General features: G+C 44.4%; 2 protein-coding genes across 2 annotated transcripts in view; both read right to left on the reverse strand.

Annotated features, from left to right (window-relative positions):
• Positions 1-11,576, reverse strand: part of LOC143037474 (uncharacterized) — a 66,978-nt gene extending 55,402 nt beyond the window's left edge. Inside the window, exon 1 of the mRNA XM_076205751.1 lies at positions 6,496-11,576. Within this exon, the coding sequence (XP_076061866.1) occupies positions 6,496-11,489 (4,994 nt within the window). The 5' untranslated portion in view covers positions 11,490-11,576. The remainder of the gene's footprint in view (positions 1-6,495) is intronic.
• A 9-nt stretch (positions 11,577-11,585) lies between these two features.
• Positions 11,586-15,000, reverse strand: part of LOC143037355 (uncharacterized) — a 97,355-nt gene continuing 93,940 nt past the window's right edge. Inside the window, exon 2 of the mRNA XM_076205494.1 lies at positions 11,586-14,481. Coding sequence (XP_076061609.1) covers positions 11,586-14,417 — 2,832 coding nt within the window. The 5' untranslated portion in view covers positions 14,418-14,481. The remainder of the gene's footprint in view (positions 14,482-15,000) is intronic.

Below are 15,000 nucleotides of genomic sequence, written 5' to 3' on the forward strand. Positions count from 1 at the left end.
GTAAAAGAAGTGTGTAAGGCAGAGGTGGATGGAGTGAACGGGAGGGGGCGACCGAGGATGAGATGAATGGATGGGGTAAAAGGGGCGTTGAGAAAGAGGGGAATGTCTGTTGAGGAAGGAAGGGAGAAGACAGAGGACAGTGGTGAGTGGAGAATGGTTGTTTATGGATGATGCTGTGATGAATGGAAGGGTGTGGGTGGGGTATGGGAGTTAAGGAAGTGGTAATGTGTAAATGATATTTTTACGCATCCCGAAGGGATTTCTCCCCGTCTTCTCTTTTTTATGCGTGAGGGGACGGAGAGCAGGAGTCGCAGATTAAAGGAAGCCGCCTTGCTGTGGATGTGCTGTGTCTTGCTGCATTGCTTCTGACCCAGGGCAATAAGCGGGATGAAGTATGACCCGCCATCAAGGAGGATTAAGAAAAGAGGGAGGGAGGTTAGGGAGGGAGGTTAGGGAGGGAGGGAGGGAGGTTAGGGAGGGAGGGAGGGAGGGAGGGAGGATGTGGTGAATGGGAGTGGAGTGGGTGGGGAAGAAATGGGTGGAAATGAAATTATACCTTTTGACTTTGGCTATCTCCCTTGTAAGGGAAGGGAAACCCTTAGTATATGTATGTATGTATGTATGTATGTATGTATGTATGTATGTATGTATGTATGTATGTATGAATGTATGTATGTATGTATGTATGTATGTATGTATGTATGTATGTATGTATGTATGTATGTATGTATGTATGTATGTATGTATGTATGTATGTATGTATGTATGTATGTATGTATGTATGTATGTGTGTATGTATGTATGTGTGTGTATGTATGTATGTATGTATGTATGTATGTATGTATGTATGTATGTATGTATGTATGTATGTATGTATGTATGTATGTATGTATGAATGTATGTATGTATGTATGTATGTATGTATGTATGTATGTATGTATGTATGTATGTATGTATGTATGTATGTATGTATGAATGTATGTATGTTAGAGGTCTATACATATACTCGTATATTTACCAATAATACAGTTATTGGATTTTTTGTGATTTTTAGGCTTCCCTGTGCATACATATACCAAAAGGCATTTTCCTCTTATACAGAGTAGCCCAAAAGTTACCTTACCCAAATATTATTCATTTATCTATTTCTATTCAAGACAAATTTTACCTTACTCAAACATTAATCATCAATTCATTCATCCTGATTTCAGCAATATTCTATTGTAATTTATTGATTATTTGTTAATATTTGGGTAAGGTAACTTTTGGGCCACCCTGTATAGGAGATGGCCAGCCAAGGCACGCTTCCAACTTTCATCCACCACACATTCACTCAACATTCAGTTGTTATCCATTGTATCATAGCTCCTTGAAAGTGAAGAGCTCTCCCACGCCCCACGGCTAAGTTCAGAAGCAATGCAGCAAGGCACAGTTCCCCATGTACTGAAAACACCATAAAAATCTGTTCCTGACTTGTAATCACTTTTTTATGCTATTTAGATCCCAAATGAATAAATTAATAATATTAGATAGTTATAAGTCTGGGTTTGTAAAAATTCTAGGCTAACCACTAGTATTTAACCTAATAAGATTTTAGAATTGCAATAAAAACAATTTATGTCATATTTTTGTGTGCAATTGGTGCAATTTGGTACTAAGGTTCTTTTTTTTAAATTATATGACTATAGCATGAATTACTCTACTTATTTCATACATATATGTTCATTTAACATGTTTATAATTTGTACTTTCAGATCTATAAGATCCATCTTTTCTGATTGTATATATTTCTATATTCTCAGATGGCTTCAAGAGGCTGCTGACACTCCCTTGACTCCTGTTGTTATATGTGTGGAGAGTATATAAAGAAGAGAGGAAACAAATTCTCCTTGGAAACGTCGGTAAAGGTATGTGAAGCCTATCATAAGTACTTCGTGATTCCAGTTAGGAACCAGGACAATCCCTAGGCCCCTCACTATTGTTGTGAGTACTGTAAGAAGACGCTGGAAGGGTGGTTGCAAGGTGAGAAAAGGTTCCTGAAGTTCTCCAACCCAGGGTCTGGCTAGAGCCAACAGATCACTCCATGAACTGTTTTTTTTTTCTTTCCATGGTGGATATTAGCAGGCGGTAGAAAGGAAAGAATGCTGATGCTGTGCATTAACCAGATCTTCCATCATCAATTGCTCTAATTCCTCACTGCTCCAAATATCTCGTGCCAGTGCCAGTGCCAACTGCTCTAGGTGAAGTCCAAGACAAGTATTTTGATGAAGAGGAGGAGATGGATGCTGAGGGATTGGCTTACCTGCCTGAGGAACCAGAGAAAGTTCTTTACTTCCCGAATCAAAGAGAATTAAATGGGTTGGTCAGGGATATAGGTCTGACCAAGTCCAATGCAGAGCTAATCATCTCTAGGATGAAGCAGTGGAACTTGGTCAAAGAGAGGGTGCAGGTGACAAGTCAGAGAAGTCGGCGCGAACCTTTCTCAGGCTTTTACATTCATAGTGATTGTCTCTGTTTCTGTCATGATGTGCTTGGATTGTTTGATGTTATTGGGGTGCTCTTCATGGACAGCTCTACCGCAAGTTTGAAGGCTGTCCTCCTCCACAATGGAAATAAGTTCCCAGCTCTGCTCCTGTCCCATTTAGTCTGCCTAAAGGAAGACTTCTACTACAGCGTGAAAGTCCTCATGCAATAAAATCAGTACAATTGGGAAGTCATTGGATAATTTAAGATGGTGGCTTTCCTGCTTGGTCTCCAGGGAGGCTTTATCAAATTCCAATGCTTCCTCTGCCTTTGGGACAGCAGAGGCCCTTCTGACCACTACAACAGAAAGAACTGGGAGCAACGAACAGAATTTGTAGTTGGGACCCGGAACGTCATGTGGGAACCAGTGGTTGATCCCAGGATTGTGCTCATGCCGCCACTGTACATTAAGTTGGGGTTGATGAAGCCAAGATATCTGAGGCCAAAATCAAAGGTGGGAGTTTTGTTGTACCTCAGATAAAGAAAGTACTTCAGTCTACCGAGTTCTCCAGTAAGCTCAGTAGTATTGAGAGAACATCATGGAACTGTATCAAAGCAATTGTCAAGGGTTTCCTGGGTAACCACAGAGCTGAAAACTACCAGAAGCTGGTGCAGGATCTGGTAAAGGCTTTGGCGCCACGGGATGCAGGATGTCCCTTAACTTCATATGCTGGAAGCTCACCTGGACAAATTTAAGGACAATATGGGCGCTCACTCAGAAGAACAAGGCGAACGATTCCACCAAGATGTGAAGGAGATGGAGCGGAGGTACCAAGGCCACTACAATGAGAACATGATGGGGGATTATATCTGGGGGCTGATGCAGGAGTGTAATCTGGACTACAACCTCAAATTTAAGAAATCCAGTAGGTTTTGACGTGTTCAAGTTGCTTTATAACTGTCATTTGTTTTTACTTGTTTATTATTGACAAGCTTGTGTCATAGAACAACTGATAAAAAAAAAAATTGAAAATAAAATTTTGAAATATCAAAATCCTGTTCACAAACCCAACTTCTGAGTAAAAGATAGTTATATATATATATATGTATATATATATATATATACATATATATATATATATGTATATATATATATACATATATATATATACATATATATATATATATATATATATATATATATAATGAGATATAACAAACCAAGAAATGGCACATAGAACCGAGTAACAAAAAATATGTTACACAGTGTAATTGATAGTAAACATCTCTATCTACTGTCTTTTTAATTCATTTTATCAATTTATTAATATTTATTTATTCATTTATTATCTATCTATTGATTGGCCTATTTATTCTTTTTTTCTTACTTTATTTTTTATTTTTCTGCCTACTTATTTATTTGTTTATTTATCTATCTATTTATTATTTGATTAACTTACTTATCATTTATTATTTTTTCGGTGTCACCATTCCAATGTATTCAAGGTCAAATCATTCATTTTCATTTTTACATTACAATGATTATAAATGGGATTTAGAATAAAGGTAAATTTTGTCTTGATTTGAAGCAAATTGAACAATTTTCTGAGAATTTACAAAAGAAATACTTCAACATCTTCAGATATTTAACAGGATCATAGGAACCGTAGCCATGTTGCATGAAATAATGATATTCAAGGATTCAAATCATTTGTCGTAATATTGTTAACAAACAAATAATCAGAGAAATAAAGCGTGTTGACCAAAAGCAATACCTAGACACAGACTTTGTCCACCTGAGGCAATGAAAAAACTCGACCACAATCGATACACAGCCCCCTGAATCTGTCTGGAGGAGAGGAAGATACACTTGAGCTGTTCACATGCAAGGAGGGAGAGACCGTGACATTACTGTCACCAAACATGAGTCTGACTTCGTGTTGTTAGACTGTGAGAGGCCTTTGACTCCCGACCACGACCATACAACTAACACCTAAACTTGGGTAGTCAGGATTTTTTTTTTTTTTTTTTTTTTTTTTTTTTTTTTTTTTTTTTTTTTTTTTTTTTTTTACAGTGGATCGCGACCCTTGGGAGAAGGAGATTTTCAAGGACTAGATCTGTTTTAATTATTTTCGAATGATATGTGTAACTGATAACACAAGATGTAGGTTGTAATTGTGTTGGTGCAAATTACTTTTGGTGCGTGTATCAAAATGACCATCACGCTTTGGAGTTGAGAGCAACAAGGTGGTTGAAATTTCTATAAACGTATTTCAATTCATCTTTAAGTTTGGCTAGACTTTGACCCTCAGTTGCACTGCTTCTGACCCCGGCAGTGGCCAGGAGACAGACAACCGTTCATCCGCGAGGAGCTATGATGAAAGGGAAACAATCGGTGGTATATGAGTGTGGAATGGTATATATATATATATATATATATATATATATATATATATATATACATACTGTATATATATATATATACATATATATGTATATATACATACATATATATATGTATATACATATGTATATATATATATATATTTATATATATATATATATTATATATATATATATATATATATACGAGTAAAAATATGCGGAAAAACCACCAAGGAAAATAATAAAATCATGACCAAGCGCTTTCGTCTATATAGACATCCTCACGGTACCCTGATGATGTCTAAATAGACGAAAGTGCTCGGTCATCATTTTATTATTTTCCTTGGTGGCTTTTCTGCATATTTAGAATCACGAGTTCATGTGAATTCTCATGCATATATATATATATATATATATATATATATATATATATATATATGCATACATATATATATATATACATATACATATATATATATACATATACATATATATATATATATATATATATATATATATATATATCTATATATATATATATATATATAGAGAGAGAGAGGAGAGAGAGAGAGAGAGAGAGAGAGAAGTCGGGGGATGCTCACTCTTCTACTCAAATCGCCCTCCACTCCCCCCCCCCCTCAAAAAATGCTCGACACCCAGGAAAGTGCATTTGGTAGGATCTATAAAGACCTGTGACGTCACTTTCCTCATAACCATGACGTCAGGTCTGCTCGCTTTCATTTCCCCCAATCTCTCCATCTCGTCACCTGAGGAATACAAACCCAATCTACGCCAATTTACCTTCAGATCTGATACCGACAGGAAGCTGCACTCTAGCACCACACTCCGCTTCACTGGGTTTCCAGTGGGCTTCATCAACGCCGACGGTTGGGAGTTCGTTTCAGTTTAACGAATGATTTCGGTTACAATATTTAATTTTTCAAATCTCCAAATATCGAATTATCTTCCCGTCATATATAGCAAAGCTAAATGATGAATTGAGAGATTGTAAACCTATACAAATGTTAGACATATTGTTGAAATGTTCTTAGAGAAATCTAGATTTCTGCAAACGAAGTCCTATTTTAGTTATTCAAATGGAGGTTGGAGGTAGGATGTGGGAGGAAAAATAGCCCAGTGTGATAACTCTTTTACCTCTCTTCTTCCCCCTACTTCTCCCTCCTCCGCGTCTCCCCCCCCCCCACACACACACCCTCCCTTGAGGCCTACCTGTCCCTCCTTCCCCTGTTCCCTAGGGGGCTGGGTAATAAGGCTACCGCGGCGCAATCCAACGCAGATTTGATCAACACATTAATGTATTTAGCAAGTTGTTGATACATTATTCTTCATCCCAACACACTCGCTTCGTTCTCTCCTGCGAGCTGGAAAATAGCGAGGGCGTCATATCTATTTTCATGTATACAAAAAACTTTAAAACTTACCCTTACTGCCATTACTGTTAAAATCAAAGCAAGTGTTCAGATTTTACACGAGGAAAAATAATTAACAAAAATCCCACGTTTCCCTACACTCTCTGCGGTACTAAAAATCAGGCGTAGCCACCCCCCCCCAAAAAAAAAAAAATTAAAATCTAACTAGTGCAATATGAGGGATATTAAAAGAAAAGGAGAAAGAGAAAATACTTACAGGCGGTTGATGTCGGAGTTAAGTCCAGGCGGAATGTGTACGATATGTTGTCCCTGACAGCGACACTCTACCTCGACGTTGAAGCTATCATCGTGCGTCTGCCAACAGCAGCATCCCACGCCCTCATCCAGGCTGGCAAAACCGGGCGGAAGGTAATTTACTGTCCCGCATCCTCCCACGCCTTCTCCCTCCACAGCTGGGCGTGCTGGAGGGGTCTGGGCGGGGCCTACGAAGGGCGGAGGCTGTGGTAGAGGATTGGGTAAGGATTGGGTTTGTCCCAGGGAGACGTGGGGGGCGGGGGATGGGGGGTCAGACACTGGCCGAGGAGCTGCCCCTGGATGGGATCTTCCAGAATAGGGTCCGCTCCCAGAATAGGGTCCGCTCCCAGAATAGGGTCCGCTCCCAGACAGCCCAGGGAAGTAGTGCCCCGGGAGCTCAGCGTACATGGGAACATGATCCAGAGGATGAGTAGGACCGAAGAAGACAGGACGCGAGTACCTGGGTGGGCCGTTCGTATGGTAAGGTTGTCCTAGCAGGTTCGGGTATTTTGCAACTGGTGTTTCGAGGTATGGATGGCTGTCCACGCCGAAGTTGAGGTGCTCGGGAGCTGTGGGGAAGAAGATGCCTGGCCAATCGAAGGTAAGGTGGTCTGGGAGGAGAGGGTAGAGAATGTCTTGGGCATCAGTGGAAGGGGAGCTGGTTGCGTCCGCAAGAGGGGTACGCGAAGTGACTCTTGGGACGTTTAGGGGACCGGACAGGACAGGGAAAGGGTTATGTGATCTAGGGGAAGCTGGGGGACTCTGTTCTGTTTTGAGAACAGAGGAGGAGAAGGGGATGGAAGAGGAGGAGGGAGAAGACAAAGAGGAGGAAGAGGAGGAGGAGAAGGAAGAAGAAGAAGAGGAGGAGGAGGAGGAGGAGGAGGAAGAGGAATTGGGCGACCAGATTCTTCTTACGGGAGTGGAGTCAGTAGAGGTAAAATCAGAGGAAGAGGATGAGGATGAGGAGAAAGAGGAGAAAGAGGAGGAGGAAGAGGAGGAGGAGGAGGGCGAGGAGGAGGGTGAGAAGAAGTCACTCGGAGCTGAGTCAAAAGAATACTGAGGATCTTCTGTGTAGGGGCGAAGGAGTTCGTCATCTGTAGAGGGATGGAGAATTCTTTGAAGAAGACCATCTTCTGTGGAGGATTTGAACTGGACCTCAGAAAAGGTAGGGAGGAGGTTATCTACGGATGTCGGGAAGTAATCACCTGTGGAGGGGTGTAACAAGTCTGTGGAGGAATGGAGGACAGTAGAGGAAGGGGGAAAGGATGGATCAGGTGTTGAAATGTGGAGAGGTGCGTTTGTTGATAAGTGGAAGGAATTATCAATGGACGGTGGGACAGAAACATGCACAGAGGGGTTGGAGGAGGAGGAAGAGGAGGAGGAGGAGGAGGAGGAGGAGGAATGAGAGGAGGAATAAGAGGCGGTTGGGTCGTTAGTGGAGGAATATGGTACCTCCGTCGGGAAATGATGTGGAGTGTTTATATGGAGGTTCGATGGAGAGGCCTTAGAGAGGGTTGGGTTATTTGTGATAGAGGGGAGTAAATCTGCTGTAGATGGTGAAAATGGAAGTACTGGTGGTGATAATGGTGATAACAATGATGGTGATAATGATGTCGATGCTGAAGATGATAGTGGTGGCGATGATGATGGTGATAACTGGTGCAGTTTTCCTGCCAATTGTGTGGAGGGGCGGAAATGATTTGATTTTCGTTGTGGTGGAGGAGGAGTAGGAAGAGGGGAAGGAGAAGAAGAAGGGGAAGAAAGTGAGCTAGGAGGAGGTGGAGGGGAAGGAGAGAAAGGAGGTGAAGAAGGAGAAGGAGGAGGAGGAGGAGTAGGAGGGGAAGGAGAAGAAGAAGGGGAAGGAAGGGAGCTAGGAGGAGGTGGAGAGGACGGAGGGAAAGGACCGGAAGAAGGCGAAGGAAGGGAATGAGAAGGAGGAGGAGGAGGAGGGGAAGGAGGAGGAGGAGTAGGGTGAGTAGGGGAAGATAGAGGTGAGTTGCTGTCACTGGGTTCTAGCAGTCGGCGAGGAGAGGCACTTGAAGGAGAACGTGGGGGAGCTGTTGGAGAAGACCGAAACGTGTGTGGACGATGGGTTTGAGGTTTTGCCGTGTCCCTTGGTCCTGAGGTCGTGGACGGAGGAGGAGAAGGAGGTGGATTGGTTGCTGCTAATACTTGTGATGGGTGGGTGCCAACCGGGTCTGGCACCTGTGCCACTGAAAGGTCAGCTGAGGTCACCTGTGCGGCCATAGGGACTTGGGTTCCTGAACTTGATGAGGCCATGACCTTGGGGAACTCGGGATCTGATATAATGAGAAGATTCGAGGAAGAAGAAGATTTAGAAGAAGACGTTGAAGGAGGCTTTGAAGATAAATTAGAAGAAGAAGAAGAAGATTTAGAAGAAGAAGACATAAGGGGAGATTTAGGAGAAAAATGAGGAGAAGGGGAGGAAGAAATTTTAAGAAAAGGAGAATGAGAGGAAATAGAGGAAAGAGGAAGCGATTCTAGTGGTTTTGACACTTGAGTAGCTTCAGCGTTTGAGATACTTAAAAGGACAGTAGGAGGAGGAGAAGAAGAAGAGGGAGGAAGAGGAGAAGAAGAGGAGGGAGGAGGAGGAGAAGAGGAAGAAGAAGAAAGAAGGAAAGAAGTTGGAAGAGGAGAGGAAGAAGAAGAAAGAAGGAAAGAAGAAGAAGGAGAAGATAATTGGAAAGACAGGGATATAGGAGGTGTTAATGACGAAGGAGCTTGCGAATGTGGTGAAGATACAAGAGTGTACGTGGGCAGAACAGGGTCAGAATTGGAGGGGAGGTCAACGGAGGGGGAGGAGGAAGAGGAAGGGGAGGGAAAGGTAGAGATGGGCGAGGACAAAGCGTCGGATTTCCGAACATCACGACGACGGCGACGATGGACTGAAGACCCACTTGAAGGGGAACCTTTCTGCTCTTCCAGTTTCCGACCATGAACCCATTGCTCGGTCGTTGAGTGCGCAAGAGAACCAGAAGCTTCCGGCAGAAGTCTCGGTGTCACAGGTGTCCTCTGTGGATCTCTGGCTAATCGACCATTGGGAGGAACATCATGGTGCTGAAGGTGGGACTCCTCTGGGTCTTGTTGACTTCCTGTTGCAGGTCGTCTTTGTCCGATAGGCAGAGGGTGAGCATTTCCTCGTTGCTGAGAGTAATGAGGGTGATCTTCGAGTTGCAGAGGTCTCTGGGGATGGTCACGATCCTGAATCTGCTGGTGCTGTCCTTGGTGTTGAATCTGGTGATGCTTGTGGTGTTGGTTATGTTCTTGTGGCTGAGGGTCTTGACCATGGCGCAGAGACTGGTGATGCTTGTCATGGTGTTGAAACTGGTGATGCTCTTGTTCGTGGTGGTACTCGCCATGACGTAGGTGTTGGTGATACTGGCCATGGTGCTCAAGCTGGTGTTGCTGGTCATGGTGTTGTTGTTGGTGAGACTGGCCATGGTGATGAAGGTGGTGATGTTTTTGTGGCTGGTGATGAAACTGGATATGGTGCTGTGGCTTGGGAACATGGTGTTGCACCTGGTGGAACTGGCTCTGGTGTACAGTCTGGTGATGCTGGCCATGGTGTTGAGACTGATGATAATAGCTATGATGTTGTGGCAAGAGATGATGATACTGACCGTGGTGTTGGACATGGTGATATTGGTGATGATGTGGGTGGTAACGCATTTGGTGTTGGTCTTTGTTGTAATGATCTTGCTGACGTAGATGGCGGGACTGGTGATATTGGTGGTGATAGTGGTGGTGAGGACCGTGTTGATGGTGCGGGTGGGACTGGTGGAGGTGATGGTGTTGGGGAGTGTATTGCTTATGATTATGATAGTGATGGAGATCGAAATGGTTCTGGATGAATTGAACTCTATCTGGGGAATTTGGTCGCGGTTCTGTCAAGCCGCCCCTGGAGTGATGGTCGTCTCCGGTAGTCGGTTCCTCCTGACTACTTCGACGACGTTGTCTACGCCCTTGGTGGTGCTGCTGTACGCAAGGGGAGAATCCCTGACTTCCCTCACAGGGTAGGGCCCTAGCATCCGGAGTCCCACCTTGTGGCTTCAGGTCATCAGAATTTGCGCTCCCTCCGGAAATAGTTTTGATCCCCCTTTGGGGATACTGAGACATTGGAATAGAGAGATACTTGTCTGGAGATGGGAGGTGATGGGAGGAGATATTAAAGGTCACTGATAATGGGAGAAAAATAGGAGACAATGGAGGAGAGGGAGCGAGAGGAGATAGTTTCTGGGACATAGAATAGGATTTGTCCACGTGGAGGGGAACGTGTGGAGTGGATTTTAAGGTATATGATACTCCATTTTTTGGGTGGACGACGTTATCTTCCACTTTGTCGTCGTCTTCTTCTTCCTCAACGCTCCTCTTTCTCCCCTTCCGTCCCTTTTCTCGGCGAGGCCTCTGTCCCGTTCGATCATGTCTTGTCTCGTGAAGATGATCACCACTTTTGACAGCCCGCCAATTTCCTCGGAGACCGTCGCTATTTTCTTCTTCTTTTCTTCTTCTTTCTCCTCCTCTTCCTAATTTTGTCTCCTCTCCTCTTTCCACTTTAACTTTATTTTTAAATATTATTTTTCCTCTTTCTATTTCTTCATTTTCTGGACTCTTTATCTTTCTTTCTCTTTCTTGTTTCTTTCGTCTTTGGGATTCTTGTACACTCTGAGCCTGGTCAAAGTTACTTTCCCTCTCAGGTCGTCCTTCAGGGCCTTTCTTTTTCCCTCGAAGGTCTCCTTCAAGTCTCCTCCCATTTTGCTCTCCCACTGAACCTCTTCCTCCTTTTTTCGTTCTCTTCCTTTCTCCAAACGTCTTCCTCACCAACAATCTGTTATCTCCCAGATATTTCCGCTGTCTTCGGTTCCTTTGTTGGGAGATATTCGCTTTGGTTCCTGTTGCTCCTAATGTTTGCACAGACATTGTTAGGCCTGAATGCATATGCCATCTGTACTCTCTTTCACCACCACCTCCTTCTCTTCTTCCTCCTTCCCGCACACCACTCCCTTCCTCTCGCGTCCTCCAGACCACCTCCCGTCACAACTCATAATCAACGTCCTCTTCCTCTTCTTTCCCTCTTGCTAACCCTCCCTGCAGCTTCGCAATCGTTTCTCCATCCCTCCATAAATCCCCTTCAGCCGACCTCCTCTTTCTTACGGTCACTTTTGTAAGTCGGTTCCTCTTCTCGCCTTCACTTGGCTTGCCATCCACGGGGTCGTCTCCGAGTCGAACCCTGCTCGCGGACGCTTCTGTAACACTTTCTCCACCATTTGCGTTACCTCCTCCACCGCTCACTCCATCAGGATAACCTCCTTTGTTCATTCCATCTCTTTCATGTGGAATCCTTTCTCCTTCAGGTATCGTTCTTATAGAATGTGAACCGCTGAATCCCCAGGTAACTTCGGTGTTCACGGCCCCTTCCTCCTGCAGGAGATCTTCTGCTTTGCCGTCTTCCCCTACTCCTCCTCCTCTTCCTCCTCCTCCTCCACTTCCTTCGCAAACCCTACACGTCTTCTCTGGGTCGTGGTGCAGTCTGATGAATGTTGGCGAATACTTTGGCGTCACCGCTGTCGGAGAGGAACTGAGAGAGGAAGGCTGCGGTGGCGGCGGCGGTGGTGGCGGTGGCGGCTGGGGACTGAGCAAGGGTGCGGTCTGCAGATGGCCTGCTGAAGATAAGGAAGAGGAAATGGAGGAGGAGGAAGAAGAGGAAGACGAGGAGGAGGAGGAGGAAGACGAGGAGGAGGAGGAGGGAGAGTGAAAGGAAGAAGGTGAGGATAAGAAGAAGGGAAAGTGGGAGGAAGAGGGCGAGGAGGAGGAGGAGGAGGAGGAGTGGGAGGAAGAAGAGGAGGAAAGCAAAGAAGGATATTTTAGTGATGTTGCTGTGGACTTCAGCCCATGCGAGTCCACCCCGTATTTTTCTTTTGCAAAGAGCGCGTCTGCAATTTCCATTATATATTCTGGCTGTGTCATATCTGACGAATGTGTCATGTCTGTCGGGTGAGTCTGTGTCATACCTAGTCTCTGTGTCTCGTATATTGTTTGGGAATCTGACACACGAGTAGCAGTTTGCGTGATGCCCACGTGTTTAAGATTTTTAGACTTTATTTTCGTCATTCTTCCTTTATTCGATTTTGAGCTGTCACGTCTATGAGTCAGGTCTGGCATAGGTATTGACAACAGTTTGTCCTTGTGTTTTGTTTTTGATTTCTTGATTGTTGCGTTTTCTGCGAGTTTTTGGTTTCTGTTGTCCTCTCTGTTTGCTGCGTGGGTAGCTTCCGCCGGAGGCGTGGCTTCCGCCTCTTGTTTGTTCATTATCAAGGAACTAAACTCTGCCTGTGCTCCCCCGCCATTGGCCGATTCTTCAGCAAACTCTCCGGTCTGTTTTCTTACATTTTCTCTTTTACCCACAAACATACTTTCCAGAACTTCGGACCTATTTTCTCCTCCGGTTGCTAGCGTCCCTCCTTCGGGACTTGAAGAACCTTCCCTCTCGTTCTTGAAGCGCCACATCCCAGGGGCCTGGCGTCTTCTTCGTGGAGTTCGGAGATGTGCGGTGACAGGGTTAGTCCCTCTGTTCTCTTTTACCGAAGTGGGTCTTTCTTCGGCCTTCCCGAGAGAGTTCCTTCCTCCTCCTGTCTCTTTCTTTGTTCCCTCTCCAGGATTGTTCGTCCCTCTCGCATTCATCCCCCTTGTCTTAGGCCCTCTCGCTTCTTGAGAACCCTTCCTCGTCCTACTCTTTCTTCGGGGAACCCAAGTTTGTGATCCTCCTTCCAGATGTAATTCCCCATTTGCTGAATTAACTGGTCGTTTGGTTACCTCTTCTTCTGCTGCGGTTCTTGAAAGAGGCACAGCCTCTCTCTTGGATACAAGCGGAAACGTTTTACCTCGTGGGTTGAAAGCCCTCCAGGGGCGTTTCTGTGAGAACACACCACTTCTTTTTCTTGGCCTCATTCCGGTTCTCGTTTCGCAGAGGGAGCAAGGGGTCGATCTGGGATGTTCTGGGTTTGCTAAATATGACACGTCACCTGGTCTAGTATTCTTAGCACCTCCGGAGTCTTCGCTCTTGATATCCGGTGCAGATTTTTCCTTGTAAGAGGTCTGGTCTTCAGCCTCGAACTTGGAACTGGAGGCGGTATCGAAGTCGACGGTCATACCTCTTCTTGCAGTTCGAGAACCTGGATCAGAGTCTTGGGTAGAATCAAACTGGAGAGGCGAAGACCCGGATGCGTAAGAAAGTGGGACTTCAGACGGGTGGGAGGAAGGAAGGGAGGTTGATGAAGCCGGGGAGGAAGGTGATAAGGGTGAGTAGACTCGGGGGGAAGAGGAGGAGGAGGAGGGAAGGAAAGAGGAGGAGGAGATAAAGGAGGTGAAAGGAACTGAAGGAGTGGGATTTGAGAAGAGTAATGGAGAGTGAAGACTCATGTCAGTGGGATCTCTGGGTCTGAGAAAGAAAACTGATGAGGAAACCGAGGAATAGTGGGAGGAAGGGGAGGTGGAGGAGGGAGGAGATGAAGAGGAGGAAGAGAAGAAGGAAGAGGGGACGGGGGAGGAAAAGGAGGAATGGGAATAGGAAGAGGTGGCAGAGGAGGAGGAAGAGGGGGGTGAGGAGGAAGAAGAGGAAGGGGAAGAGGAGGAGGAGGAGGAGGAGGAGGAAGAGGAGGAGGAGGAGGAGGAGAAGGATGCGAATGGCGAGTACGCCATTTGCGGGGTTCCTGTGACATTCTTTGAGGAATCCTTTGGGGGCTTGGAGGACAAGACAGCTAGAGGACAGCCATGGAGGAGGAGAAAGAATAGGAAGAAGAGGAGGAGGAGGGAGGAGCTATGAGGATGGTGTGGGTCAGGTGCGGAGTTGGCAGTGATGATCCGCATTGTGGGTAAAGGCTTGTGGACGCTCCCAGCGGGGAAAGTCTCAGATAGAAGCGGCTCTCGAGTTCTGCAAGAACAAGAAAGAAAAAAACAAAGAAGTGATGAGTTAGTTGTGGAAGAAAGATCTATGTGAACAAATCATGTACACATGAGAGTGTGGTGTATATGTACACACGTACACATGTACACACGGATATATGCTTAGATAAAACATGTAAACACGCATATATAAGAATGGCCTTTGGTTACATGAACGAATAGATTATGAGAAGCTCTTCAAAGACTTGATCCACCCTTCACAGGATTATGCTGCACTGGTGTAATCCCTAGGCAAAAAAAAAAACAAAAAAAAAAAAAAAAAAAAAAAAAATATATTATATATATATATATATATATATATATATATATATATATATATATATATATATATATACATAGATAGATAGATAGATAGAGGAGAAAATACGTAGAACAATAAATACAATTTCCAACCAGAAGATAGAATATACAAAGACTAGGTAAGTTGAAACTGCCAATACAAGAAATAAGCGAGAGAGAGAATTGATTTGGTAGTTGTCTTTAGAAA

The sequence above is a fragment of the Oratosquilla oratoria genome, chromosome 22 (genome assembly GCF_046742065.1).
Source record: "Oratosquilla oratoria isolate Oo_2021 chromosome 22, ASM4674206v1, whole genome shotgun sequence".
NCBI classification, from domain to species: Eukaryota; Metazoa; Arthropoda; class Malacostraca; order Stomatopoda; family Squillidae; genus Oratosquilla; species Oratosquilla oratoria.